Source organism: Oncorhynchus tshawytscha, linkage group LG33, assembly GCF_018296145.1.
Source record: "Oncorhynchus tshawytscha isolate Ot180627B linkage group LG33, Otsh_v2.0, whole genome shotgun sequence".
NCBI classification, from domain to species: domain Eukaryota; kingdom Metazoa; phylum Chordata; class Actinopteri; order Salmoniformes; family Salmonidae; genus Oncorhynchus; species Oncorhynchus tshawytscha.
Genome location: NC_056461.1, coordinates 43,738,925 through 43,766,841, shown reverse-complemented (window position 1 = coordinate 43,766,841; position 27,917 = coordinate 43,738,925). Strand labels below are relative to the sequence as shown.

The window sequence follows — 27,917 nt, the reverse complement described above, 5'->3', positions numbered from 1 at the left end:
TAGTCAATATTGTTTTGTAAGGGCAGTCTGAATTAGTCAATATTGTTTTGTAAGTGCAGTCTGAATTAGTCAATATTGTTTTGTACGGACAGTCTGAATTAGTCAATATTGTTTTGTTAGTGCAGTCTGAATTAGTCAACGCTAATACATAAATCTGTAAATAATGTGGAAATTTTTTGATGAGACAATCCATTTGACATCCCACTATACTTAACAGAAACTAAAGGGATGCTGCTAACCAGCTAACCAGTGCAGCACAAACAATTATGAATTATTCCACCAAAAGCTAGTTGGCTACTGTAGCTAAATTACAGTGGCCTTCACAAAGTATTCACACCCCTTGACTTCTTCCACATGTTGTTGTGTTACAGCCTGAATTTAACATGGATTAAATACCCCATAATGAATTTAACATGGATTAAATTGAGATGTTGTGTCACTGGCCTCTATACACAATACCCTATAATGTCAAAGTGGAATTATGTTTTTATTTGTTTTATTTACAAATTAATTTAAAAAAATGTAAAGCTGAAATGTCTTGAGTTAATATGTATTCAACCCCTTTGTTATGGCCTAAATGTTACGGTTCTCTTGTGGTGAAGGAGAGTCGGACCAAAATGCAGTGTGTAGATTGCGATCCATGTTTAATAAACAAACGTAAAACACGAATCAATAACAAACACTACAAAACAAAGAACTTAATGAAAACCGAAACAGCCTATACTGGTGCAAACTAACACTGAGACAGGAACAACGACACATAGGACAAATCACCCACACCAAACTCAAAGAATATGGCTGCCTAAATATGGTTCCCAATCAGAGACAACGATAAACACCTGCCTCTGATTGAGAACCACTCCAGACAGCCATAGACTTTGCTAGATAACCCACTAAGCTACAATCCCAATACCACCACCAAAACCCCAAGACAAACACACCACAATACAAAAACCCCATGCCACACCCTGGCCTGACCCAATACATGAAGAAAAACACAAAATACTTAGACCAGGGCGTGACAGTGTTGGTGTGTTGGTGTGTTGGTGTATGTGTGTGTTGGTGTGTTGGTGTATGTGTGTGTTGGTGTGTGTGTGTGTGTGTGTTGGTGTGTGGGTTGGTGTGTTAGTGTGTGTGTTGGTGTGTGTGTGTGTGTTGTGTGTTGGTGTATGTGTGTGTTGGTGTGTTGGTGTGCGTGTTGGTGTGCGGGTTGGTGTGTGTGTTGGTGTATGTGTGTGTTGGTGTATGTGTGTGTTAGTGTGTGTGTGTTGGTGTGTTGGTGTGTGTGTTGGTGTGTGTGTGTGTGTTGGTGTGTTGGTATGTGCGTGTTGGTGTGTTGGTGTGTTGGTCTGCGTGTTGGTGTGTTGGTGTATGTGTATGTTGGTGTGTTGGTGTGTTGGTGTGTTGGTGTGTGTGTGTGTGTGTTGGTGTGTGTGTTGGTGTGTTAGTGTGTGTGTTGGTGTGTGTGTGTGTGTGTGTGTGTGTGTGTGGTGTGTTGGTGTATGTGCGTGTTGGTGTGTTGGTGTGTTGGTCTGCGTGTTGGTGTGTTGGTGTGTTGGTGTGTTGGTGTGTGTGTGTGTGTGTGTGTGTTGGTGTGTGTGTTGGTGTGTTAGTGTGTGTGTTGGTGTGTGTGTGTGTTGGTGTGTTGGTGTATGTGCGTGTTGGTGTGTTGGTGTGTTTGTCTGCGTGTTGGTGTGTTGGTGTGTTGGTGTGTGTGTATGTTGGTGTGTTGGTGTGTTGGTGTGTTGGTGTGTTGGTGTGTTTGTATGTTGGTGTGTTGGTGTGTTGGTGTGTTGGTGTGTTGGTGTGTTGGTGTGTTGGTATGTTGGTGTGTTGGTGTGTTGGTGTGTTTGTATGTTGGTGTGTTGGTGTGTTGGTGTGTTGGTGTGTTTGTGTGTTGGTGTGTTGGTGTGTTGGTGTGTTGGTGTGTTGGTGTGTTGGTATGTTGGTGTGTTTGTGTGTTGGTGTGTTGGTGTGTTGGTGTGTTGGTGTGTTGGTCTGCGTGTTGGTGTGTTGGTGTGTTGGTGTGTTGGTGTGTTGGTGTGTTGGTGTGTGTATGTTGGTGTGTTGGTGTGTTGGTGTGTTGGTGTGTTGGTGTGTTGGTGTATGTGTATGTTGGTGTGTTGGTGTGTTGGTGTGTTGGTGTGTGTGTGTTTGTTGGTGTGTGTGTTGGTGTGTTAGTGTGTGTGTGTGTGTGTGTGTGTGTGTTGGTGTGTTGGTGTATGTGCGTGTTGGTGTGTTGGTGTGTTGGTCTGCGTGTTGGTGTGTTGGTGTGTTGGTGTGTTGGTGTGTAAAGGTGTGTGTGTGTGTGTGTGTTGGTGTGTTAGTGTGTGTGTTGGTATGTGTGTGTGTTGGTGTGTTGGTGTATGTGCGTGTTGGTGTGTTGGTGTGTTTGTCTGCGTGTTGGTGTGTTGGTGTGTTGGTGTGTTGGTGTGTTGGTGTGTGTTATGTTGGTGTGTTGGTGTGTTGGTGTGTTGGTGTGTTTGTATGTTGGTGTGTTGGTGTGTTGGTGTGTTTGTATGTTGGTGTGTTGGTGTGTTGGTGTGTTGGTGTGTTTGTATGTTGGTGTGTTGGTGTGTTGGTGTGTTGGTGTGTTGGTGTGTTGGTCTGCGTGTTGGTGTGTTGGTGTATGTGTATGTTGGTGTGTTGGTGTGTTGGTGTGTTGGTGTGTTGGTGTATGTGTATGTTGGTGTGTTGGTGTGTTGGTGTGTTGGTGTGTTGGTGTGTTGGTGTGTTGGTGTGTTGGCGTGTTGGTGTGTTGGCGTGTTGGCGTGTTGGCGTGTTGGTGTGTTGGCGTGTTGGTGTGTTGTCGTGTTGGTGTGTTGGTGTGTTGGTGTGTTGGCGTGTTGGCGTGTTGGCGTGTTGGTGTGTTGGTGTGTTGGTGTGTTGGTCTGCGTGTTGGCGTGTTGGCGTGTTGGTGTGTTGGTGTGTTGGTGTGTTGGTCTGCGTGTTGGTGTGTTGGCGTGTTGGTGTGTTGGTGTGTTGGTGTGTTGGTCTGCGTGTTGGTGTGTTGGTGTGTTGGTGATTGGTGTGTTGGTGTGTTGGTGTGTTGGTGTGTTGGTGTGTTGGTGTGTTGGTGTGTTGGTGTGTTGGTCTGCGTGTTGGTGTGTTGGTGTGTTGGTGATTGGTGTGTTGGTGTGTTGGTGTGTTGGTGTGTTGGTCTGCGTGTTGGTGTGTTGGCGTGTTGGTGTGTTGGTGTGTTGGTGTGTTGGTCTGCGTGTTGGTGTGTTAACGTGTTGGTGTGTTGGTGTGTTGGTGTGTTGGTCTGCGTGTTGGTGTGTTGGTGTGTTGGTGATTGGTGTGTTGGTGTGTTGGTGTGTTGGTGTGTTGGTGTGTTGGTGATTGGTGTGTTGGTGTGTTGGTGTGTTGGTGTGTTGGTGTGTTTGTATGTTGGTGTGTTGGTGTGTTGGTGTGTTGGTGTGTTGGTGTGTTGGTGTGTTGGTATGTTGGTGTGTTGGTGTGTTGGTGTGTTGGTGTGTTGGTGTGTTGGTGTGTTGGTAATTGGTTGGTAACACTCTCTCTTTTTTGTATTATGTATATTGTACATTCAGAAAGTATTCAGACCCCTTGAGTTTTCCCACATTTGTTAGGTCGTATTTTGAATCTATACATAATTCCCAATAATGACAAAGGAAAAACAGGTTTTTAGAAATGTTAGCGAATGTATTGAAAATAAAAACTGAAATATTACATTTAAATAAGTATTCAGACTCTTTACTCAGTACTTTGTTGAAGCACCTTTGGCAGCAATTATAGCCATGAGTCTTCTTGGGTATGACACTACAAGCTTGGCACACCTGTATTTCAGTTTGTCCCATTCTTCTCTGCAGATCCTCTCCAGCTCTCAGGTTGGATGGGGAGTCGCTGCACAGATATTTTCAGGTCTCTCCATGTTGATGTTCGATGGGGTTCAAGTCCGGGCTCTGGCAGGGCCACTCAAGGACATTCAGAGACTTGTCCCGAAGCCACTCCTGCGTTGTCTTGGCTGTGTGCTTAGGGTCGTTGTTCTGTTGGAAGGTGAACCTTCACCCCAGTCTGAGGTCCTGAGCGCTCTGGAACAGGTTTTCATTAAGGATCTCTCTGTACTTTGCTCCATTCTTCTTGGCCTCAATCCTGACTAGTCTCCCAGTTCCTGCCGTGAAAAAACATCCCCACAGCATGATGCTGCCTCCCCCATGCTTCACCAAAACCCCAAGACAAACACACCACAAAAAAACCCATGCCACACTCTGGCCTGACCAAATAAATAAAGATAAACACAAAATACTTCGACCAGGGCGTGACAGAACCCCCCTAAGGTGCGGACTCCCGAACGCACCTCAAAACAAATAGGGAGGGTCCGGGTGGGCGTCTGTCCATGGTGGCGGCTCCGGCGCGGGACGTGGACCCCACTCAATTAATGTCTTAGTCCCCTCTCCTCGCGTCCCTGGATAGTCCACCCTCGCCGCCGACCATGGCCTAGTAGTCCTCACCCAGAAACCCACTGGACTGAGGAGCAGATCGGGACTGAGGGGCAGCTCGGGACTGAGGCAGCTCGGGACTGTGGGGAAGCTCAGGAGTGAGAGGAAGCTCAGGAGTGAGAGGAAGCTCAGGCATGTAGATAAATCTACCAGATCCTGGCTGGCGGGTGGTTTCGGCAGATCCTGGCTGACTGGCAGATCCTGGCTGACTGGCAGATCCTGGCTGACTGGCGGATCTGGCAGATCCTGGCTGACTGGCGGATCTGGCAGATCCTGGCTGACTGGCGGATCCTGGCTGACTGGCGGATACTGGCCGACTGGCAGTTCTGGCAGATCCCGGCTGACTGGCGGATCTGGAAGAGTCTGGTTGACTGACGGATCTGGAAGAGTGTGGTTGACTAGCAGATCTGGAAGAGTCTGGCTGACTGGCGGATCTGGAAGAGTCTGGCTGACTGGCGGATCTGGAAGAGTCTGGCTGACTGGCAGATCTGGAAGAGTCTGGCTGACTGGCAGATCTGGAAGAGTCTGGCTGACTGGCAGATCTGGAAGAGTCTGGTTGACTGGCAGATCTGGAAGAGTCTGGTTGACTGGCAGATCTGGAAGGGTCTGGCAGATCTGGAAGAGTCTGGCAGATCTGGAAGAGTCTGGCTGACTGGCGGATCCTGGCAGACTGAAAGATCTGGCTGCTCCATGCTGACTGGCGGCTCTGGCTGCTCCACGCTGACTGGCGGCTCTGGCTGCTCCATGTAGGCTGACAGCTCTGGCGGCTTCTTACAGACTGGCAGCTCTGGCGGCTCCGTGCAGACTGGCAGCTCCTTGCAGACTGGCAGCTCCTTGCAGACTGGCAGCTCCTTGCAGACTGGCAGCTCCATGCAGACTGACAGCTCCATGCAGACTGACAGCTCCATGCAGACTGACAGCTCTGGCTGCTCCATGCAGACTGACATCTCTGGCTGCTCCATGCAGACTGACATCTCTGGCTGCTCCATGCAGACTGACATCTCTGGCTGCTCCATGCAGACTGACATCTCTGGCTGCTCCATGCAGACTGACATCTCTGGCTGCGCTGAACAGGCGGGAGACTCCTGCAGCGCTGTGTCGGAGGAAGGCTCTGGCTGCGCTGAACAGGCGGGAGACTCCGGCAGCGCTGGAGATGAGGAAAGCTCTAACAGCGCTAGATAGGCGGGAGACTCCGGCAGCGCAGGAGAGGAGAAAGGCTCCGACAGCGCTGGAGAGGCGTGGCGCACTGTAGGCCTGATGCGTGGTGCTGGTACTGGTGGTACTGGACCGAGGACACGCACAGGAAGCCTGGTGCGGGGAGCTGCTACCGGAGGGCTGGGGTGTGGAGGTGGTACTGGATAGACTGGACCGTGCAGTGCACTGGAGCTCTTGAGCACCGAGCCTGCCTAACCTTACCTGGCTCGATGCCCACTCTAGCCCGGCCGATCCAAGGAGCTGGAATATACCTCACCGGGCTATGCACCCGCACTGGGGACACCGTGCGCACCACTGCATAACAAGGTGCCTGCCCGGTCTCTCTAGCCCCCGGTAAGCACAGGGAGTTTGCGCAGGTCTCCTACCTGGCGTAGCCATACTCCCTGTGAGCCCCCAAGAATTTTTTGGGGCTGACTCCCGGGCTTCCATCCGCTCTGCCGTGCTAGCTCCTCATAATGCCGCCTCTCTGCTTTTGCTGCCTCCAGCTCGGCTTTGGGGCGACAATAATCTCCAGGCTGATCCCAGGGTCCTTTACCGTCCAGTTCCTCCTCCCATGTCCATTTCTCCAGGTGGTGCAACCTCTCCCACTGTAGCTGCTGCTGCTCCTGCTGCTGCTGCTGCCTCTGTTGCCTCTTCTCCTGTTGCTCCTTTGGGCGGCTACACTCCCTGGTTTAGCCCAGGGTCCTCTCCCGTCGAGGATCTCCTCCCATGTCCAGAAATCCTTCTGACACGCTGCTTGGTCCGTTTGTGGTGGGTGATTCTGTTACGGTTCTCTTGTGGTGAAGGATAGTCGGATGCAGCGTGTAGATTGCGATCCATGTTTAATAAACAAACGTAAAACACGAATCAATAACAAACACTACAAAACAAAGAACTTAACGAAAACCGAAACAGCCTATACTGGTGTAAACTAACACTGAGACAGGAACAACGACACTGAGGACAATCACCCACACCAAACTCAAAGAACATGGCTGCCTAAATATGGTTCCCAATCAGAGACAACGATAAACACCTGCCTCTGATTGAGAACCACTTCAGACAGCCATAGACTTATCTAGAACACCGCACTAGCTACAATCCCCCATATATACACACCACATACAAAAACCCATGCCACACTCTGGCCTGACCAAATAAATAAAGATAAACACAAAATACTTCGACCAGGGCGTGACACTAAATAAGTTCAGTAAACATTTGCTTAACAAGTCACATAATAAGTTGCATGACTACCTCATCTCTGTACCCCACATATACAATTATCTGTAAGGTCCCTCAGTCAAGCAGTGAATTTCAAACACAGATTCAACCACAAAGACCAGGGAGGTTTTCCAATGGCTCACAAAGAGCGCTCTATTGGTAGATGGGTCAAAAAAAGAGCAGACATTGAATATCCCTTTGAACATGGTGAAGTTATTCATTACACTTCGGATGGTGTATCAATACACCCAGTCACTACAAAGATACAGGCATCCTTCCTAACTCAGTTGCCAGGGAGGAAGGAAATCACTCAGGGATTTCACCATGAGGCCAATGGTGACTTTAAAACAGTTAAAACTGAGGATGGATCAACAACTGTCACGCCCTGACCACTAACACCTCTCTCAGAGTCTTCACACAGTCAGCCCACTAACATCTCTCTCAGAGTCTTCACAGTCAGCCCACTAACACAGTCAGCCCAACCCAATCTTGAAGCATCACGGCCCAATAAATTACATGGTACAAAACAGGCCTATAGATGGAGTGCAGACATCTACCAACAGAACAGTACAGACATCTACCAAAAAGCAATTAGTAGCCAAAAAATACAATCTCTCCTGGACAACATTTTAGCCTTAACATCCTTCTACAGCAACGAAGGTGTAAATTTGGCCATTTGGAACAAAAACTTTCTATTCGACAAATTAGCCTCCTTGGCTAATTTAAAGAAGCATAAGAGCAAACCAGAAATAACAGATAATGAAAAATGGTTTGATAATGATTTCAAAAATCTAAGAAAGTCATTGAGAAATATATCTAATCAAAAACACAGAGAACCAGGCAACAAAAATATAGGCCTTCAATATGGGGAAACACTGAAGCAACACAAACACACCCTGAGAACAAAACAGGAACAGCACATTAGAAATCAGCTGGATGGATTTGAGGAATCCATAGAATCAAACCACTTCTGGGAGAACTGGAATAAATTAAACAAACCTCATCATGAGGAACTGGCTATCCAAGATGGGAATATGTGGAGAAATCACTTTGCAAACCTCTACAGCAATATAACAAAGAGACCAGAACCTAAAGATATACAAGAAAAATGACAAATCCTTGAATCAGCAGTCAAAGACTATCAGAATCCTGTGGATACACCCATTACAGAAGAAGAATTATTGGGAAAACTATGCACTCTCCAACCCAAAAAGGCCTGTGGTGCTGATGGTATTTTAAGTGAAATGATCAAATATACAGACCACAAATTGAAATTGGCTATACTCAAACTCTTCAACATTATCCTCACTGCAGGTATTTTCCCTGATATTTTGAACCAGGGATTGATCACACCAATCTATAAAAATGGAGACAAATTTGACCCAAATAATTACAGAGGAATTTGCGTTAACAGCAACTTGGGGAAAATTCTCTGCAGTATTATAAATAGCAGACTCCATCATTTCCTTGATGAACACAACGTCCTGAGCAGAAGCCAGATTGGATTTCTAAAATATTATCGTACAACAGACCACATTTCCACCCTCCACACTCTAAATTGATAAACAAGTCAACCAAAACAGAGGCAAAATCTACTCGTGATTTGTAGATTTCAAGAAAGCATTTGATTCAATTTGGTACAAAGGTCTTTTTATAAACTAATAGAAAGTGGTATTGGAGAGAAAAGATATGATTTTATTAAATCAATGTACACTAAAAACAAATGTGCGGTTAAAATTGGCAACAAGCAAATAGACTTCTTCTCTTGGGGTCGGGGAGTGAAACAGGGCTGTCTAACACTATTTAACATCTACATTAATGAATTGGCAAAAACATTAGAAGAATCGGCAGCACCTGGTCTCACCCTACACAACACTGAAATCATGTGTCTGCTGTACGCAGATGACCTGGTGCTGCTGTCTCCCACTAAAGAGGGGTTACAGCAGCACCTAGATCGTCTTCACAGGTACTGTCTGTAACGGCAGATTTCCTCCTCTTCATCTGAAGAGGAGTAAGGATCGGACCAAGATGCGGCGTGGTAAGTGTTCATGATGTTTATTTTAAAGACATAAACTGAACACTAAAATACAAAAACAATAAATGTGAACAAACCGAAACAGTACCGTGTGGCGACAAACACAGACACGGAAACAAACACCCACAAACCAACAGTGAAACCCAGGCTACCTAAGTATGATTCTCAATCAGAGACAACTAACGACACCTGCCTCTGATTGATAACCATACTAGGCCAAAACAGAAACCAAAAATAGAAACACAAAACAGACTGCCCACCCCAACTCACGCCCTGACCATACTAAATAAAGACAAAACAAAGGAAAATAAAGGTCAGAACGTGACAGTCCCCCCCCCCCTCCAAGTTGCGGACTCCGGCCGCAAAACCTGAACCTATAGGGGAGGGTCTGGGTGGGTGTCTGTCCGCGGTGGCAGTTCTGGCGCAATACGTGGACCCCACTTCACCTAGCAGCACCTAGCAGTTCTAGCAGCTCTGGACAGACGGGAGACTCTAGCAGCTCTGGACAGGCGGGAGACTCTGCAGCTCTGGACAGACGGGAGACTCTAGCAGCTCTGGACAGACAGACTCTGCTCTGGACAGACGGGAGACTCTAGCAGCTCTGGACAGGCGGGAGACTCTAGCAGCTCTGGACAGACGGGAGACTCTAGCAGCTCTGGACAGACGGGAGACTCTAGCAGCTCTGGACAGACGGGAGACTCTAGCAGCTCTGGACAGACGGGAGACTCTAGCAGCTCTGGACAGACGGGAGACTCTAGCAGCTCTGGACAGACGGGAGACTCTAGCAGCTCTGGACAGACAGGAGACTCTAGCAGCTCTGGACAGATGGGAGACTGCCTCTGGACAGACGGAAGGCTCTGGCAGCGCTGGAGAGGAGGAAGGCTCTGGCAGCGCTGGACAGGCGGAAGACCCTGTAGGCAGAAGACTGAGAGACAGCCTGGTGCGGGGGGCTGCCACCGGAGGACTGGTGTGTGGAGGTGGCACTGGATAGACCGGACCGTGCAGGCGCACTGGAGCTCTTGAGCACCGAGCCTGCCCAACCTTACCTGGTTGAATGCTCCCGTAGCCAGGCTAGTGCGGCGAGGTGGAATAGGCCGCACTGGACTGTGCTGGCGAACCGGGGACACCATGCGTAAGGCTGGTGCCATGTACGCCGGCCCAAGGAGACGCACTGGAGACCAGATGCCTAGAGCCGGCTTCATGGCACCTGGCTCGATGCCCACTCTAGCCCGGCCGATACGAGGAGCTGGAATGTACCGCACCGGGCTATGCACCCACACCGGGGACACAGTGCGCTCCACAGCATAACACGGTGCCTGCCCGGTCTCTCTCGTTCTTCGGTAAGCACAGGAAGTTGGCGCAGGTCTCCTACCTGGCTTCGCCACACTCCCTGTGTGCCCCCCCAAATACATTTTTGGGGCTGCCTCTCGGGCTTCCTTGCCAGCCGTGTTCCCTCATATCGCTGGCTCCTCTCTCCGGCTGCTTCTGTTCTCCTAGTTGCCTCCACCTGTTCCCATGGGAGTTGATCCCTTCCAGCCAGGAAATCAGGATGACAAATATAAATTCTATTTGGACACAGTTCTATTAGAACACACCAAAAACTACACATATCTAGGACTAAATATGAGCAACACAGGTAGCTTTCACATGCTGCCAAGAGGAGCGGTGCAAGTGCTAAGCACCAGAGCTCCAATGCTCCCCCACAGCCGGTTCATCCTGTGCCTCCTCCACGGACCAGTCTCACCAGCCTGGTGAGTCCGGTGCCAGCTCCACGGGCCAGTCCGGGGCCTCAAGCAAGGGTGCCCAGTCCGGGGCCCGCAACGAGGGTGCCCAGTCCGGGGCCCGCAACGAGGGTGCCCAGTCCGGGGTCGGCAGCGAGGGTCCCCACACCAGAGGCGCTACCAAAGTGAGGTGAGCCAGAGGTAGAGCGGGGTCTACGTCCCGCACCAGAGCCGCTACCGCGGACAGATGCCCACCCGGACCCTCCCCTATAGGTTCAGGTTTTGCGGCCGGAGTCCGCACCTTTGTGCGGGGGGTACTGTCTATTTTGGTTTGGTCAGGGTGTGATTTGGGTGGGCATTCTATGTTTTGTTATTTCTATGTGTTGGCCGGGTGTGGTTCTCAATCAGGGACAGCTGTCTATCGTTGTCTCTGATTGGGGATCCTACTTAGGTAGCCCTTTTCCCCTCCTTTCAGTGTGTGTCACGCCCTGGTCTTAGTATTTTGTGTTTATATATTTATTTGGCCAGGCCAGGGTGTGACATGGGTTTATTTTGTGGTGTGTTTTTGTATGGGGGTTTTTCTTAGGTTTTGGGATTGTGGCTTAGTGGGGTGTTCTAGCAAAGTCTATGGTTGCCTGAGGCGGTTCTCAAGCAGAGGCAGGTGATTCTCGTTGTCTCTGATTGGGAACCATATTTAGGCAGCCATATTCTTTGAGTGTTTCGTGGGTGATTGTTCCTGTCTCAGTGTTTTGTATTCACCAGATAGGCTGTATAGGTTTTCACGTTCCGTTTATTGTTTTGTATTGTTCGTGTTCATCTTCATTAAAGATGTATATTATCAACCACGCTGCATTTTGGTCCGACTCTCCTTCCACGGAAGAAAACCGTAACAGGGTAGTTGACTTTGTTAGTGGCATTATAGCCGAAGTTCAGCTTCACGGTCGTGTCCTTGTTTTCTTGGCAACATTTTCTATAAATGAAGGGAATATGTACGCTCACCACGCTGCACCTTGGTCCACTTCTTACGACGCCGTGACACAGAGAGACAGAGAGAACAGGAGGGTTTGTGTGTTGAAGAAAATAACTAAATCAACCGGACAGACATTTACATAATAGATTAATGATTAGTAATAAAGTCTTTCCAGTGCCATGTGTGAAGAGGCCAAATGACACAATGTTCTCTACACAGAGATTATGCAAAACACACACAAACACACACGTCACTGACACACATTCTCTTTTGGATCATAAGGGAAAATGGTGAAATCACAAATAAATACGGAGAAATCTGACCTGAACACACACTCACATAGGCACATACCACACACACTCACTGAGGCACGTACACACACGCACACACACTCACAGAGGCACGTACACACACACACACACACACAGAGGCATGTACACACACACACACACACAGAGGCACGTACACACACTCTCGTACCGTGAGGGAGGTGAAGGTCATGCACATGCCTCCGAAGCCGTTGAACGTCAGAGCGATGAAGATGAGTACAGACAGCTCTGTGGAGGAAGGTGGAGAAAGTGTCAGATACACAAACACAAAACTGTTTTTGGAACAACTAGAAACTAGTGGCAATATGACGAAGAGCAAAACCCAATTAAACATGTTATTTATTAAACAATGTTAAAATGAAGTGCTCGGTAACACCAACAACTCATGGCAACTGATCTGTCACCAACGTGAAGGAGAGAAAACATGAACGTTGCTGGAGACATTTGAAAACATCACATGTGTGTTGTAACAGCACTTAATCACTTTGCCAGGAACTGGGAGCACAACAGGAAATGGTTGTTTTGACTTGTGTTTAGTGTAGATGAACATGCCTTCTCTTTAGGTGGTTTTTCCTCTACAGCCTCTAAACACTATGATGGTGTTACCTCTCTACAGCCTCTACACACTATGATGGTGTTTCCTCTCTAGCCTCTAAACACTATGATGGTGTTTCCTCTACAGCCTCGAAACACTATGATGGTGTTTCCTCTACAGCCTCTAAACACTATGATGGTGTTTCCTCTCTACAGCCTCTATAGCCTCTAAACACTATGATGGTGTTTCCTCTCTACAGCCTCTAAACACTATGATGGTGTTTCCTCTCTAGCCTCTAAACACTATGATGGTGTTACTCTCTCTCCAAACCTCTAAACACTATGATGGTGTTACCTCTATGATGGTGTTACCTCTCTACAGCCTCTAAACACTATGATGGTGTTACCTCTCTACAGCCTCTAAACACTATGATGGTGTTACCTCTCTACAGCCTCTAAACACTATGATGGTGTTTCCTCTCTCTAAACACTATGATGGTGTTTCCTCTAAACACTATGATGGTGTTTCCTCTCTCTAAACACTATGATGGTGTTTCCTCTCTAGCCTCTAAACACTATGATGGTGTTTCTCTACAGCCTCTAAACACTATGATGGTGTTTCCTCTAAGCCTCTAAACACTAATGGTGTTTCCTCTACAGCCTCTAAACACTATGATGGTGTTTCCTCTATAGCCTCTACAGCCTCTAAATCTACACTATGATGGTGTTTCCTCTATAGCCTCTACAGCCTCTAAACACTATGATGGTGTTTCCTCTATAGCCTCTACAGCCTCTAAACACTATGATGGTGTTTCCTCTACAGCCTCTAAACACTATGATGGTGTTTCCTCTATAGCCTCTACAGCCTCTAAACACTATGATGGGTTTTCCTCTATAGCCTCTAAACACTATGATGGTGTTTCCTCTATAGCCTCTACAGCCTCTAAACACTATGATGGTGTTTCCTCTATAGCCTCTAAACACTATGATGGGTTTTCCTCTACAGCCTCTAAACACTATGATGGGTTTTCCTCTACAGCCTCTAAACACTATGATGGTGTTTCCTCTGTAGCCTCTATAGCCTCTAAACACTATGATGGTGTTTCCTCTCTCTACAGCCTCTAAACACTATGATGGTGTTTCCTCTATAGCCTCTACAGCCTCTAAACACTATGATGGGTTTTCCTCTATAGCCTCTAAACACTATGATGGTGTTACCTCTACAACTTCTAAACACTATGATGGTGTTTCCTCTACAGCCTCTAAACACTATGATGGTGTTTCCTCTATAGCCTCTACAGCCTCTAAACACTATGATGGTGTTTCCTGTCTAGTGGAGAATTAGATCTGTTCTTCTAGATTAGGATGTTGTAATGTTTAACTTTGATTTATGTACGGTGCATTCAGAAAGTATTCAGAGCCCTTGACTTTTTCCACATTGTTACGTTACAGCCTTTTCCTAAAATGGATTAAATAGTTGCTTTTTCTCATCAATCTACACACAATTCCCCATATTGACAAAGCAAAAACAGGTTTTTGTACATTTTGGCCAATAAAAAAAGAAGACACATTTATATAAGTGGGGGAGTCGCTGCACAGCTATTTTCAGGTTTCTCCAGAGATGTTCGATCAGGTTCAAGTCTGGGCTCTGGCTGGACCACTCAAGGACATTCAGAGACTTCAACCAAAGCCAGTCCTGCATTGTCTTGGCTGTGTGCTTAGGGTCGTTGTCCTGGAAGGTGAACCTACACCCCAGTCTGAGGTCCTGAGCAATCTGGACTTTGTTTCCATCAAGGATCTCTCTGTACTTTGCTTTGTTCATCTTTCACTCGATCCTGACAAATCTCCCAGTCCTTGCCGCTGAAATATCCCCACAGCATGATGCTGCCACCACCATGCTTCACTGTAGGGATGGTGCCTGGTTTCCTTCAGACTTGACACTTTGCATTCAGTCCAAAGAGTTCAATATTGGTTTCATCAGACCAGAGAATCTTTTTTCTCATGGTCTGAGGGTCTATAGGTGCCTTTTGGCAAACTCCAAATGGGCTTTCATGCTCCTTTTACTGAGGAGTGACTTCCGTCTTGCCAGTCTACCATAAAGGCCTGATTAGTGGAGTGCTGTTGTCCTTCTGGAAGGTTCTCCCATCTCCACAGAGGAACTCTGGAGCTCTGTCAGAGTGACCATCGGGTTCTTGGTCACCTCCATGACCAAGGCCCTTCTCCCCCGATTGCTCAGTTTGGCCGGGCGGCCAGCTCTAGGAAGAGTCTTGGTGATTCCATACTACCATTTAAGAATGATGGAGGCCACTGTGTTCTTCGGGACCTTCAATGTTGCAGAAATGTTTTGGTACCCTTCCCCAAATCTGTGCCTCGACACAATCCTGTCTCTGAGCTCTACGGCCAATTCCTTCGACCTCATGTTTTGGTTTCAACTGTGGGACCTTATATAGACAGGTGTGTGCCTTCCCAAATCATGTCCAATCCATTGAATTTGATTACAATTCCTAAAACATACTTATATCATTTTAAATGTTTCTTCTTGTTGTTCATCCCACCAAAGTGTCTGATTTCAAATAGGCTTTTTAGCGAAAGCACTACAAACGATTATGTTATGTCTCCACCAAACCACAATAAGCACAGCCATTTTCCAGTGAAATATAGCATTCACAAAAAAGCAGAAATAAAGATAAAATGAATCGCTAACCTTGAATTATCTTCATCAGATGACACTCATAGGACTTCATGTTACACAATACATGCATGTTTTGTTTGATAAAGTTCATATTTATATAAAAAAAATCTGAGTTTACATTGGCTTATTAGATTCACTCGTTCCAAAAACATCAAGTGATTTTGAATAGCCACATCGTTTCAACAGAAATACTCATCATAAATGTAGATGATAATACGAGTTATACACATGGAATTATAGATATACCTCTCCTTAATGCAAAAAGTTCCGTAACAGTCAGTAGAAACATGTCAAACGATGTACTGAATCAATCTTTAGAATGTTGTTTACATACATCTTGAATAACATTCCAACCGGAGAATTAAAATGACTTCAGATGACCGGTGGAACGCAGGTCCTTCCCCTGTGAACGCGCATGGTGAAAGCATGGTCAACTCGTGGCAGTGGTGACTATTTCCTGTGTCAATCAACCCCCCTTCACATTAGAGTCATCAGACAAAGTTCTATTGACTGTTGACATCTAGTGGAAGGCGTAGGAAGTGAAAACTCATCCATGTCTCGCTGTAATTTCAATGAGAGCTTGGTTGAAAATCTGCCACCCCCAGAAAAAATACAAACAGGAAGTGGAATTTCTTAGGCTTTTGCCTGCTATATGAGTTCTGTTACACTCACAGACATAATTCAAACAGTTTTAGAAACATCAGAGTGTTTTCTATCCAATACTAATAATAATATGCAAATATTAGCAACTATGACTGAGGAGCAGGCGTTTGATTTGGGCACCTTTCATCCAAGCTACTCAATACTGCCCCTGCAGCCATAAAAAGTTCATATATTTGCAAAAAAATATATTTAAAAAATCTGTTTTTGCCATTATGGGGTAATTTTATACATTTAAGAATACAACTGTAACGTAACAAAATCAAGGGGTCTGAATACTTTGAATGCACTTTAGATGATAATGTGTCAGTTTATCCCATTCTGGTAGGTATTGTTGAGCACATTTCTCAAACCTCCAGCAGTGATTAGAGGTTTTACAGTAAGTTTTACAGAGGTTTTACAGAGGTTTTACAGTAAGCATGGCATGATAGTGCATTTGCCTCTACTAGTAAAAGCTGGAAATGGTCTCGTCATTGAACACCATTCTGCTTGATGGTTTTGATTCTTCATGATCCACTACACCTACACTATACTTTCACTATACTTTCCGTTCTTCAAAACATGCATAAAACATTGTATAAAATATTCATCAAGTCTAAAATTGTTGCATTTACCCACCATCCTCTGAAGATGAGGTGCAAGGAGATTAAAAACCAAACTTCCGATGAGTTCAATCAATCAATTTTCTCTATCTTTGGTCATAAAGTCATAAAAAATCATAAAATATATTGACGTTACATTTTGAGCAACATATTCAAGTTGGATTAATTCTTTAAAAAATGTTGGTAATTCAAGTTTTTTTTTGTTTTTGTTCATTTCATTTCACCCCCAGAATAATTATTTACACTGTGGTTGAGTGTGTAAAATTCCAATGAAATGTACCATTTTACAGCCCAAGAAGTTGGGCCTGCCCTCCAGGACACCAAGATAATCAAGGACACCTACAGTACGACACCAAGATAATCAAGGACCTCAGCCAACATAGCCTGTTCTACCCCCAGACCATCAGGCTGCTGAATATCTACCACTAGTAAGCTACCTACACATGGGCACTGTACCCTGCTATTACATCATGTGACTAATACACTGTAATCTAATCAACATATTACAGCTACTCACCATCAGGATTGTATGCACCATAGGAGATGAGGAGACAGGAAAAGGAGAAACAGGCACTGGAATACACAGACAACACATCAAAACATTACACAATACATGAATATATTACACAATACATCAATTCATTACATCAAAACATAAGACAATACATTAGACAATTCATCAATTCATCAATACATTAGACAATACATCAATACATTACACACTATATTAGACAATTCATCAATACATTGGACAATACATCAATAGATGACACAATTCAATACATTGGACCAGGTATTCCCAGGGGTTCCCCAGGGGTACGCGCAATGCCGTCGGGGGTAAGCCAAATAAAAATGTGATTCCCATAAAAAATAAAAAACATAAAGAATTAAACCATCTGGTGTTCAGCGAAATAACAACACAATGTCAAATACAGGTAGCCTAGTTAAATAATTAACATCCAATCACATTAACCGGTACTCATCCAATCACATTAACCGGTACTCATCCAATCACATTAACCGGTACTCTCTGAGGGAATCCCACTAACGGTCTGTATGTAGCCAAACGTTACTCTCTGAGGGAATTACACTAACGGTCTGTATGTAGCCAAACGTTACTCTCTGAGGGAATTACACTAACGGTCTGTATGTAGCCAAACGTTACTCTCTGAGGGAATTACACTAACGGTCTGTATGTAGCCAAACGTTACTCTCTGAGGGAATTACACTACCGTATGTAGCCAAACGTTACTCTCTGAGGGAATCCCACTAACGGTCTGTATGTAGCCAAACGTTACTCTCTGAGGGAATTACACTACCGTATGTAGCCAAACGTTACTCTCTGAGGGAATCCCACTAACGTCTGTATGTAGCCAAACGTTACTCTCTGAGGGAATTACACTAACGGTCTGTATGTAGCCAAACGTTACTCTCTGAAGGAATTACACTAACGGTCTGTATGTAGCCAAACGTTACTCTCTGAGGGAATTACACTAACGGTCTGTATGTAGCCAAACGTTACTCTCTGAGGGAATTACACTAACGGTCTGTATGTAGCCAAACGTTACTCTCTGAGGGAATCCCACTACCGTATGTAGCCAAACGTTACCCTCTGAGGGAATTACACTTCTGTATGTAGCCAAACGTTACTCTCTGAGGGAATTACACTACCGTATGTAGCCAAACGTTACTCTCTGAGGGAATTACACTACCGTATGTAGCCAAACGTTACTCTCTGAGGGAATTACACTACCGTATGTAGCCAAACGTTACTCTCTGAGGGAATTACACTACCGTATGTAGCCAAACGTTACTCTCTGAGGGAATTACACTAACGGTCTGTATGTAGCCAAACGTTACTCTCTGAGGGAATTACACTAACGGTCTGTATGTAGCCAAACGTTACTCTCTGAGGGAATTACACTACCGTATGTAGCCAAACGTTACTCTCTGAGGGAATTACACTAACGGTCTGTATGTAGCCAAACGTTACTCTCTGAGGGAATTACACTAACGGTCTGTATGTAGCCAAACGTTACTCTCTGAGGGAATCCCACTAACGATCTGTATGTAGCCAAACGTTACTCTCTGAGGAAAACCTTCCCTCTTGGACATTTAGAAACGAAACAAGACAATTTAAAAAAAAATTGAGTTTGTTGAGCGAGAATAAAGACTTTGAGTAGGAAGACAGGTATACTAAATATGGGGCAGCAGGGTAGCCTAGTGGCTAGAGTGTTGGACTAGTAACCGAAAAGTTGCAAGTTCAAATCCCCGAGCTGACGAGGTACAAATCTGTCATTCTGCCCCTGAACGGGGGGCAGTGTTCCCTGGTAGGCCGTCATTGAAAATAATAATTTGTTCTTAACTGACTTGCCTAGTTAAATATAGGTTACATTAAAAGCAACAGATACCATTCAGAAGTGTCTTATATGGTAAGTGGTAAGTGGCTAGGACAATCAAGACCCATACTATTGTGGAGGACTTCATTCTTCCTGCGGATATGGATGGGACAATGCTGGGGGGAAAAGGCCCAAAAAACTATACAGATAATGCCTCAATCAACACTGTTTCACAACACATCAGTAAGATGGCAGGAGATGTTCTGAAACAATTACTGCTTCGCATACAAGCCAGAGAATTCTATGCGTTCCAGCTGGATGAGTCAACAGACATGGCGGGCCTGGCACAGCTCCTGGTATTTGTCCGTTATGTTTATGGGGGGGGGGTCAATTAAGGAAGACATCCTCTTCTGGAAACCAGGACAACAGGAGAGGATCTTTTTTAAGTACTGGACAGCTTTGTGACATCAAATGGACTTTGGTGGTCAAGATGTGTTGGTGTCTGTACTGATGGCACAAAAGCCATGACAGGGATACATAGTGGAGTGGTAACGCGCGTGCAAACAGTTGCTCCCGTAGCCACTTGGGAACACTGCAGCATCAACCGGAGGCTCTTGGGTCCACTGCAGCATCAACCTAGAGGCTCTTGGGTACACTGCAGCATCCACCGTGAGGCTCTTGGGTACACTGCAGCATCCTACTAGAGGCTCTTGGGTACACTGCAGCATCCACCTAGAGGCTCTTGGGTACACCATCCACAGAGAGGCTCTTGGGTACACTGCAGCATCAACCGAGAGGCTCTTGGGTCCACTGCAGCATCCACAGAGAGGCTCTTGGGTCCACTGCAGCATCCACCTAGAGGCTCTTGGGTACACTGCAGCATCCACCGAGAGGCTCTTGGGTCCACTGCAGCATCCACAGAGAGGCTCTTGGGTCCACTGCAGCATCCACAGAGAGGCTCTTGGGTACACTGCAGCATCCACAGAGAGGCTCTTGGGTCCACTGCAGCATCCACAGAGAGGCTCTTGGGTCCACTGCAGCATCCACAGAGAGGCTCTTGGGTCCACTGCAGCATCCACAGAGAGGCTCTTGGGTCCACTGCAGCATCCACCGAGAGGCTCTTGGGTAGACTGCAGCATCCACAGAGAGGCTCTTGGGTCCACTGCAGCATCCACAGAGAGGCTCTTGGGTCCACTGCAGCATCCACAGAGAGGCTCTTGCTGCCAAGGGAATGCCTGACAGCTTGAAAGACGTTTTGGACAGTTCAGTGAAAATGTTTAACTTTGTTAAAGCAAGGCCCCTGAACTCTCGTGTGTTTTCTGCATTATGCACTGATATGGACAGCGACCATGTAACGCTTCTACAACATACAGAAGTGCGCTGGTTATCAAGGGGCAAAGAATTGACACATTTTTTAAAATTGAGAGATGAGCTTAAAGTTCTTAAATGACCATAATTTTCACTTGTCTGACCGCTTGCATGATGATGAGTTTCTCACATGACTGGCCTATCTGGGTGATGTTTTTTCTCACCAGAATGATCTGAATCTAATAATCACAGGGACCCTCTGCAACCATATTCAATATTTTTGTGTGCAAATTAACTCAAGCTTACGGACAATGTCAAATGTGATATAGCGAAGCACCTGCGTGAGCTGGATGCGCAATTCCGCAGGTACTTTCCTGAAACGGACAACACAAACAACTGGATTCCCTTTCATGCCCTGCCTCCAGTCCACTTACCGATATCTGAACAAGAGAGCCTCATCAAAATTACAAGTGGTTCAGTGAAAATTTAATTTAATCAGAAGCAACTGCCAGATTTTTGGATTGGGCTGCACTCAGAGTATCCTGCCTTGGCAAATCACGCTGTTAAGACACTGATGCCCTTCGCAACTACGTACCTATGTGAGAGTGGAATCTCGGCCCTCACTAGCATGAAAACTAAATAGAGGCACAGACTGTGTGGGAAATTATTTAAGACAATTCATCAATACATTACCCTATTCATCAATACATCAATACATTAGACAAGTAATCAATACATTAGACAAGTAATCAATACATTAGACAAGTAATCAATACATTAGACAATACATTAGACAAGTAATCAATACATTAGACAAGTAATCAATACATTAGACAATACATTAGACAAGTAATCAATACATTAGACAAGTAATCAATACATTAGACAATACATTAGACAAGTAATCAATACATTAGACAATACATTAGACAAGTAATCAATACATTAGACAATACATTAGACAAGTAATCAATACATTAGACAAGTAATCAATACATTAGACAATACATTAGACAAGTAATCAATACATTAGACAATACATTAGACAAGTAATCAATACATTAGACAATACATTAGACAAGTAATCAATACATTAGACAAGTAATCAATACATTAGACAAGTAATCAATACATTAGACAAGTAATCAATACATCAGACAAGTAATCAATACATTAGACAATACATTAGACAAGTAATCAATACATTAGACAAGTAATCAATACATTAGACAATACATTAGACAAGTAATCGATACATTAGACAAGTAATCAATACATTAGACAATTCATCAATACATTAGACAAGTTCATCAATACATTAGACAAGTAATCAATACATTAGACAATACATTAGACAAGTAATCAATACATTAGACAAGTAATACATACATTAGACTATTCATCAATACATTAGACAATTCATCAATACATTAGACAATTCATCAATACATTAGACAATTCATCAATACATTAGACAATTCATCAATACATTAGACAATTCATTAGACAATACATTAGACAATTCATCAATACATTAGACAATACATTACACAAGTAATCAATACATTAGACAAGTAATACATACATTAGACAAGTAATCAACACATTAGACAAGTAATCAACACATTAGACAAGTAATCAACACATTAGACAAGTAATCAACACATTAGACAATTCATCAATTCATTAGACAAGTAATCAATACATTAGACAATACATTACACAAGTAATCAATACATTAGACAATTAATCAATACACTAGACAATACAACAACACACTACACAATACATCAGCACACTAGACAATACATTAGACAATACAAATCGTGCAAATCAGACCATCAGACCAACAGACCAACTACACACACACCCAACCAACTGAACTGAACTGTTCAGACTGAGACTATACACACAGACACATCCCTCCCTCTCGCCCTCTCCTACCTGCCCAGTAGTCGTAGGTTTCGTGGGCCGTATTTGTCCATGACGATGCCCAGCGGCAGAGTGATGGCTGATAGAAGGAATGATCCCACGGTGAAGGCCAGGTTCAACATCTCATCCTGGTCCTTACAGATGAGCCAGCCGTTCATCCTCATGGGTCCGTAATGGTCCTGGGGAGCCAGAGGCCTCATCTCTACTCCATCCCCCAGCCCCACCACACCCTCCTCCTCTGAGTAGTAATCACTGTATTCATCATTGACCCCTGGTGGAGGGCGGGGGACAGACAGGTTGGGGGAGGAGGTGTGGTTACCTAGAGAGAAGACATGTGTCAGTATAGGAATCTTAAAAGGGGATGTGTCAGTAAAGGAATCTTAAAAGGGGATGTGTCAGTAAAGAGTAGGTCAAAGAGAGGCCACATAAAGATGGTGGTCTTACCTTCTCCATTGCACATGTAGGAGTAGTAACCTTCAGACTTCAGCATGATGAGTAGTGATCCCCAGCCCAGCAGGACAGCTGAGAAAAACAGGTTCTCTATGATGGCTGTCAACGCCATCCACCATCGCCTGGCGAATGCTGTGGCCAGGGACGGAGCCATGACCAGACGAGGGGGTGGGGGGGAAGCAGAAAATGTTCTAGACAGAATATAGTGAGGCCCTCTGCCAGTATCTCTGGAGATCAGGGTTCACAGGTCTGTTGAAAACAGAGAGAGGTTATTTCAGCAGCTATCCACTCTGGGTAGTGGTTGTATTGAATATAATATCATATGACCACAGTTACATTATTTACTGTTACTTTATATTGCTCAGGAACAGTCTGAATGTTGCTGATCACCATAGGAACCAACAAACCCCCCACCCAACCAAATCTCACAACTCTTTTATGTGACCACGTGGTCCTTTGACCTTCAATGTGATTCCTATGCAACTCTCTCTTTGCCTCTGTTCTGGGTCCATGAGAGTCATTTCCTCCCCCACTCCCCCTCCCTGTTATTACTCAACTTCTCCCACCTTCCCGCTATAGGACACATGGACGCGCACATACACCCGGGTGTTATTACCTAGGTAACAGTGTGACAGTGACACGTCTTAACTGAAATCTACAGTACCGGTGCGTGTTCTACCGGTGTCCAGCTACAACAGCAACGTTTCAGAGAAGGGCTGAAGGTGGCGGGGGAGTCAATTACGCGCTGGAGGCAATGACGGACTTCTGTTCCATACCTGGTGCGGAAACTGATGAATGACTAACCGGTCCGAACTGGACTTGCCTGCCGCCTCTCTCTCTCTCTCTCTCTCTCTCTCTCCTCATTCTTAACACATTAGCGCAGCAAACAGACGCCAGATAAACAGACCGAGTTCATCTAATCATAACTCTGGAGCAAGAGACAAAACCACTTCAGAGAATAACGATAGGCCAAACCACTAGCTAATAATGGGTAGTTAGTTAGTGGATACTGGATTCACCAGGTTTATAACACAGGTGCGCAAACAATTTCTCCAATGTTGCCCTATAGAATCCCTGCCTCTCCACATTACTGAATCCCAGAGGAATGAATGGAATCACTGTTTTTCTCACCGCGACACTAGCATTATAGATAAACTTTAATGCTTATTCTTAACTTGGGAGAAATACATGTAACTCTAATTATAACATGAAAACAATAGGCCTATTCTAACGACCATTACTTACAACATGAAAACCTATTGCAATCAATTTAGCACAGCACGTTTGTAATAAAAGTACCCTGGGTGAAGGCAGGTATGACTCCATGTAGGCATATTCCAGATTCATTGCATACCTGTGAGTCCCAGACACAGACAGCCGAGACAGAAATTCAGAGTTTTTCAGAATTCTTCAATTCTTCTTCTTTTGATATGTTCCTCGGAGATATCAACCCTCCAGCCTTCTCTTTCTTTCTTTCTTTCTTTCTCTCTCTCTTTCTTTCTTTCTTTCTTTCTCTCTCTCTTTCTTTCTTTCTTTCTTTCTCTCTTTCTTTCTTTCTCTCTTTCTTTCTTTCAATAACCCGAAATCTGCACGGAGGAGCTTTTATACGCGCTCCTGTCTTCCTATTGACTGCCGGAGGTGCCGCTGGAACACTGCTACAGCCAATCAGAGCACCCTCACAGTCGTCCACCGAGACAGAGAGAGAGAGAGAGAGAGAAGGAAGCAAGGAGGAGGAAATAATATAGGCCTGTCCTACTGACAAAGATGGCGTTTTGATTAAGTGAGCTTTTGATTAAGATAGATAGATTAAGTGATTTGGAACCAGATGTTAATAATATTAAAGTCATTTCATTTTATTTGTTCATCAGATTGGTTCCAGTATAGTCAGTACATCAGAATGGTTCCAGAATGGTTCCAGTATAGTCAGTACATCAGATTGGTTCCAGTATAGTCAGTACATCAGAATGGTTCCAGTATAGTCAGTACATCAGAATGGTTCCAGTATAGTCAGTACATCAGAATGGTTCCAGTATAGTCAGTACATCAGAATGGTTCCAGTATAGTCAGTACATCAGAGTGGTTCCAGAATGGTTCCAGAATGGTTCCAGTATAGTCAGTACATCAGAATGGTTCCAGTATAGTCAGTACATCAGAATGGTTCCAGAATGGTTCCAGTATAGTCAGTACATCAGAATGGTTCCAGTATAGTCAGTACATCAGAATGGTTCCAGAATGGTTCCAGAATGGTTCCAGTATAGTCAGTACATCAGAATGGTTCCAGTATAGTCAGTACATCAGAATGGTCCCAGAAAGGTTCCAGTATAGTCAGTACATCAGAATGGTTCCAGTATAGTCAGTACATCAGAATGGTTCCAGTATAGTCGGTACATCAGAATGGTTCCAGAATGGTTCCAAACAACAGCTCCCCACAAAACAACAGTTCCCCAAAAAACAACAGCTCCCTGCAAAACAACAGTTCCCCAAAAAACAACAGCTCCCTGCAAAACAACAGTTCCCCAAAAAACAACAGCTCCCTGCAAAACAACAGTTCGCCAAAAAACAACAGCTCCCCGCAAAACAACAGTTCCCCACAAAACAGCTCCCCACACAACAACAGTTCCCCACAAAACAACAGTCCCCCATAAAACAACAGCTCCCCACAAAACAACAGCTCCCCACAAAACAACAGTTCCCCACAAAACAACAGCTCCCCGCAAAACAACAGCTCCCCGCAAAACAACAGCTCCCCACAAAACAACAGTTCCCCACAAAACAGCTCCCCAAACAACAACAGCTACCCACAAACAACAGCTCTTCACAAAACAACAGCTCCCCACAAAACAACAGCTCCCCGCAAAACAACAGCTCCCCGCAAAACAACAGTTCCCCAAAAACAACAGTTCCCCACAGAACAACAGCTCCCGGGCACCGATTAAGGCAGCCCCCTGCACCTCTCTGATTCAGATGGGTTGGGTTAAATGCGAAAGACACATTTCAGTTGAATGTATTCAGTTCTGTAACTGACTAGGACTAAGGAGTTGTGTGCTTGAAGAAGGATCTTTTTATTAGGTTTGATAATATGCACTAGCTTATTAGTTAACTAGCTTGCTAACTGAGCCATGCAGTCACACACACTTCATATAAAACCAATTGGCTTGTAAGGGCAGCACAATGCACACAACACTAAATGCTTCACCAAGCTAGCTACCTAGCGACTGTAGCTAACATTATTATTAAATCACAATGGATAAGTTTCCATGAAGCAGCTACTTGTAGTTGGCTGCTGAGAGTCAATGCAGTGTCTATTTTACCTAGCTAGCACAACAGCTAGCTAGCTAGCTAACGAATTATGCTAACCATTTAGCTATCTATCTAAATGTACCTATGGGCTGTATGCAATTATGGATCGTGAATTAAATTGTTTCTTTGTAATTGTTCTATCTAGTTATCTAGCTGTGTCCATCTGGCAAATATCAACAAGGGTTTTCTACAACAACCGCAACATTAGTCCAGCTTCTTGCAATTTCAATGAGGCTCACTTGTTCAGATATCGGTAAGTGGACTGGAGGCAGGGCATGAAAGGGATAACGAATCCAGTTGTTTGTGTCTTCCGTTTCGGGAAAGTACCTGCGTAATTGCGCACCCAACTCACTTAGGTGCTTCACTATATCACATTTGACATTGTCCGTAAGCTTGAGTTAATTTACACACAAAAAAATCATACAAGGACGGAAAGACCTGTGTGTTGTCCTTGCTAATGCAGACAGGGAAGAGCTCTCACTTCTTAAACATAGCCTCAATAATGTCCGCACATTGAATATAGTTGCGGAGAGTCCCTGTAATCCTAAATTCAGATCATTCAGGTGAGAAAAAACATCACCCAGATAGGCCAGTCGTGTGAGAAACTCATCATCATGCAAGCGGTCAAACAAGTGAAAATGATGATCAGGTACTGATCAGGAACTTTAAGCTCGTCTCTCAATTAAAAAAAGGTGTCAATACTTCGCCCCTTGATAACCAGCGCACTTCTGTATGTTGTAGAAGCGTTACATGGTCGCTGCCCATATCAGTGCATAATGCAGAAAATACATGAGAGTTCAGGGGCCTTGCTTTAACAAAGTTAAACATTTTCACTGAACTGTCCAAAACGTCTTTCAAGCTGTCAGACATTCCCTTGGCAGCAAGAGCCTCTCGGTGGATGCTGCAGTGTACCCAAGAGCCTCTCTGTGGATGCTGCAGTGGACCCAAGAGCCTCTCTGTGGATGCTGCAGTGTACCCAAGAGCCTCTAGGAGGATGATACAGTGTACCCAAGAGCCTCTCGGTGGATGATACAGTGTACCCAAGAGCCTCTCGGTGGATGCTGCAGTGTACCCAAGAGCCTCTAGGTGGATGCTGCAGTGTACCCAAGAGCCTCTCGGTGGATGCTGCAGTGTACCCAAGAGCCTCTCGGTGGACGCTGCAGTGTACCCAAGAGCCTCTCGGTGGATGATACAGTGTACCCAAGTGGCGTCGGGAGCAAGCGCGTTACCATTCCACTATATCTCCCTGTCATGACTTTTGCGGCATCAGAACAAATACCAACATGAGCAGTAGCTACGTTTGGCTCCATACGGACCGTTAGTGGAATTCCCACGAGAGAGTAACGTTTCATGTGATTGGATGTTAATTATTTGACTAGGCTACCTGTATTTGACATTGTGTTGTTATTTCGCTGAACACCAGATGGTTTTCATTTTATTTTGGGCAGTGAAACGAGACTACTCAGGCGAGAATAAAACATCACCCAAATGAATAGCCCCGTTGGAAAATCGAAATGGATTGTTTGGAAATCTGAAGAAAAGAAAAAGTAAATAACTTTTTTTTTTTTACTTAAATTTTTTAAATTTTTTTATGAGAATCATAGTTTTATTTTTATTTGGGAATAGTTGGACTAGACCATAAGGCAACACACACAGACATGCATTGCCAAATAACACTACTAACACCTACTGGTTTGGAGTATTTTAACAACACTGAGTGGCTGACGACTTCTAGGCCTTTGCTGTGTTAAGTCGTCAGGCAGACATCTGACAATCCTACCGGTGTGTCTGAGCTATTACAAAACCCCAGATATGAGCTGAACAACAAGCTGGTCAACAGGGTTTAGGTTAAATTTAAGAAATCAACAAAAGGTTAGGCTATTGGCTACTACAGTTCAAAAACAAATCAACAACAAGCTTATTAATTTGGATTATTGAAGGACAACAGGCCGAAAGTCTTGAAAACGAGGCATAGAAATTAATATTCTCTCTGCCCCCTCTCTGTCTCTGTCTCTGTGTCTCCCTCTCTCTGTGTCTGTCTCTCTGCCTCCCCTCTCTGTCTCTCTCTCTGTCTCTGTGTGTGTCTCTCTGCCTCCTCTCTCTGTCTCTCTCTCTCTTTGTCTGTCTCTCTGCCTCCTCTCTCTGTCTCTCTCTCTGTCTCTGTGTG

General features: G+C 44.9%; 1 protein-coding gene across 1 annotated transcript in view; it reads right to left on the bottom strand.

Moving 5' to 3' along the window:
• Positions 1-24,011, bottom strand: part of LOC112236472 (large neutral amino acids transporter small subunit 4-like) — a 41,724-nt gene extending 17,713 nt beyond the window's left edge. Inside the window, exons 1-5 of the mRNA XM_042311494.1 lie at positions 23,805-24,011; positions 22,445-22,699; positions 22,013-22,319; positions 16,939-16,994; positions 12,085-12,161 (exon numbers count right to left, since the gene is read on the bottom strand). Coding sequence (XP_042167428.1) covers positions 12,085-12,161; positions 16,939-16,994; positions 22,013-22,319; positions 22,445-22,604 — 600 coding nt within the window. The 5' untranslated portion in view covers positions 22,605-22,699; positions 23,805-24,011. The remainder of the gene's footprint in view (positions 1-12,084; positions 12,162-16,938; positions 16,995-22,012; positions 22,320-22,444; positions 22,700-23,804) is intronic.
• Between the last annotated feature and the right edge of the window lie 3,906 nt (positions 24,012-27,917).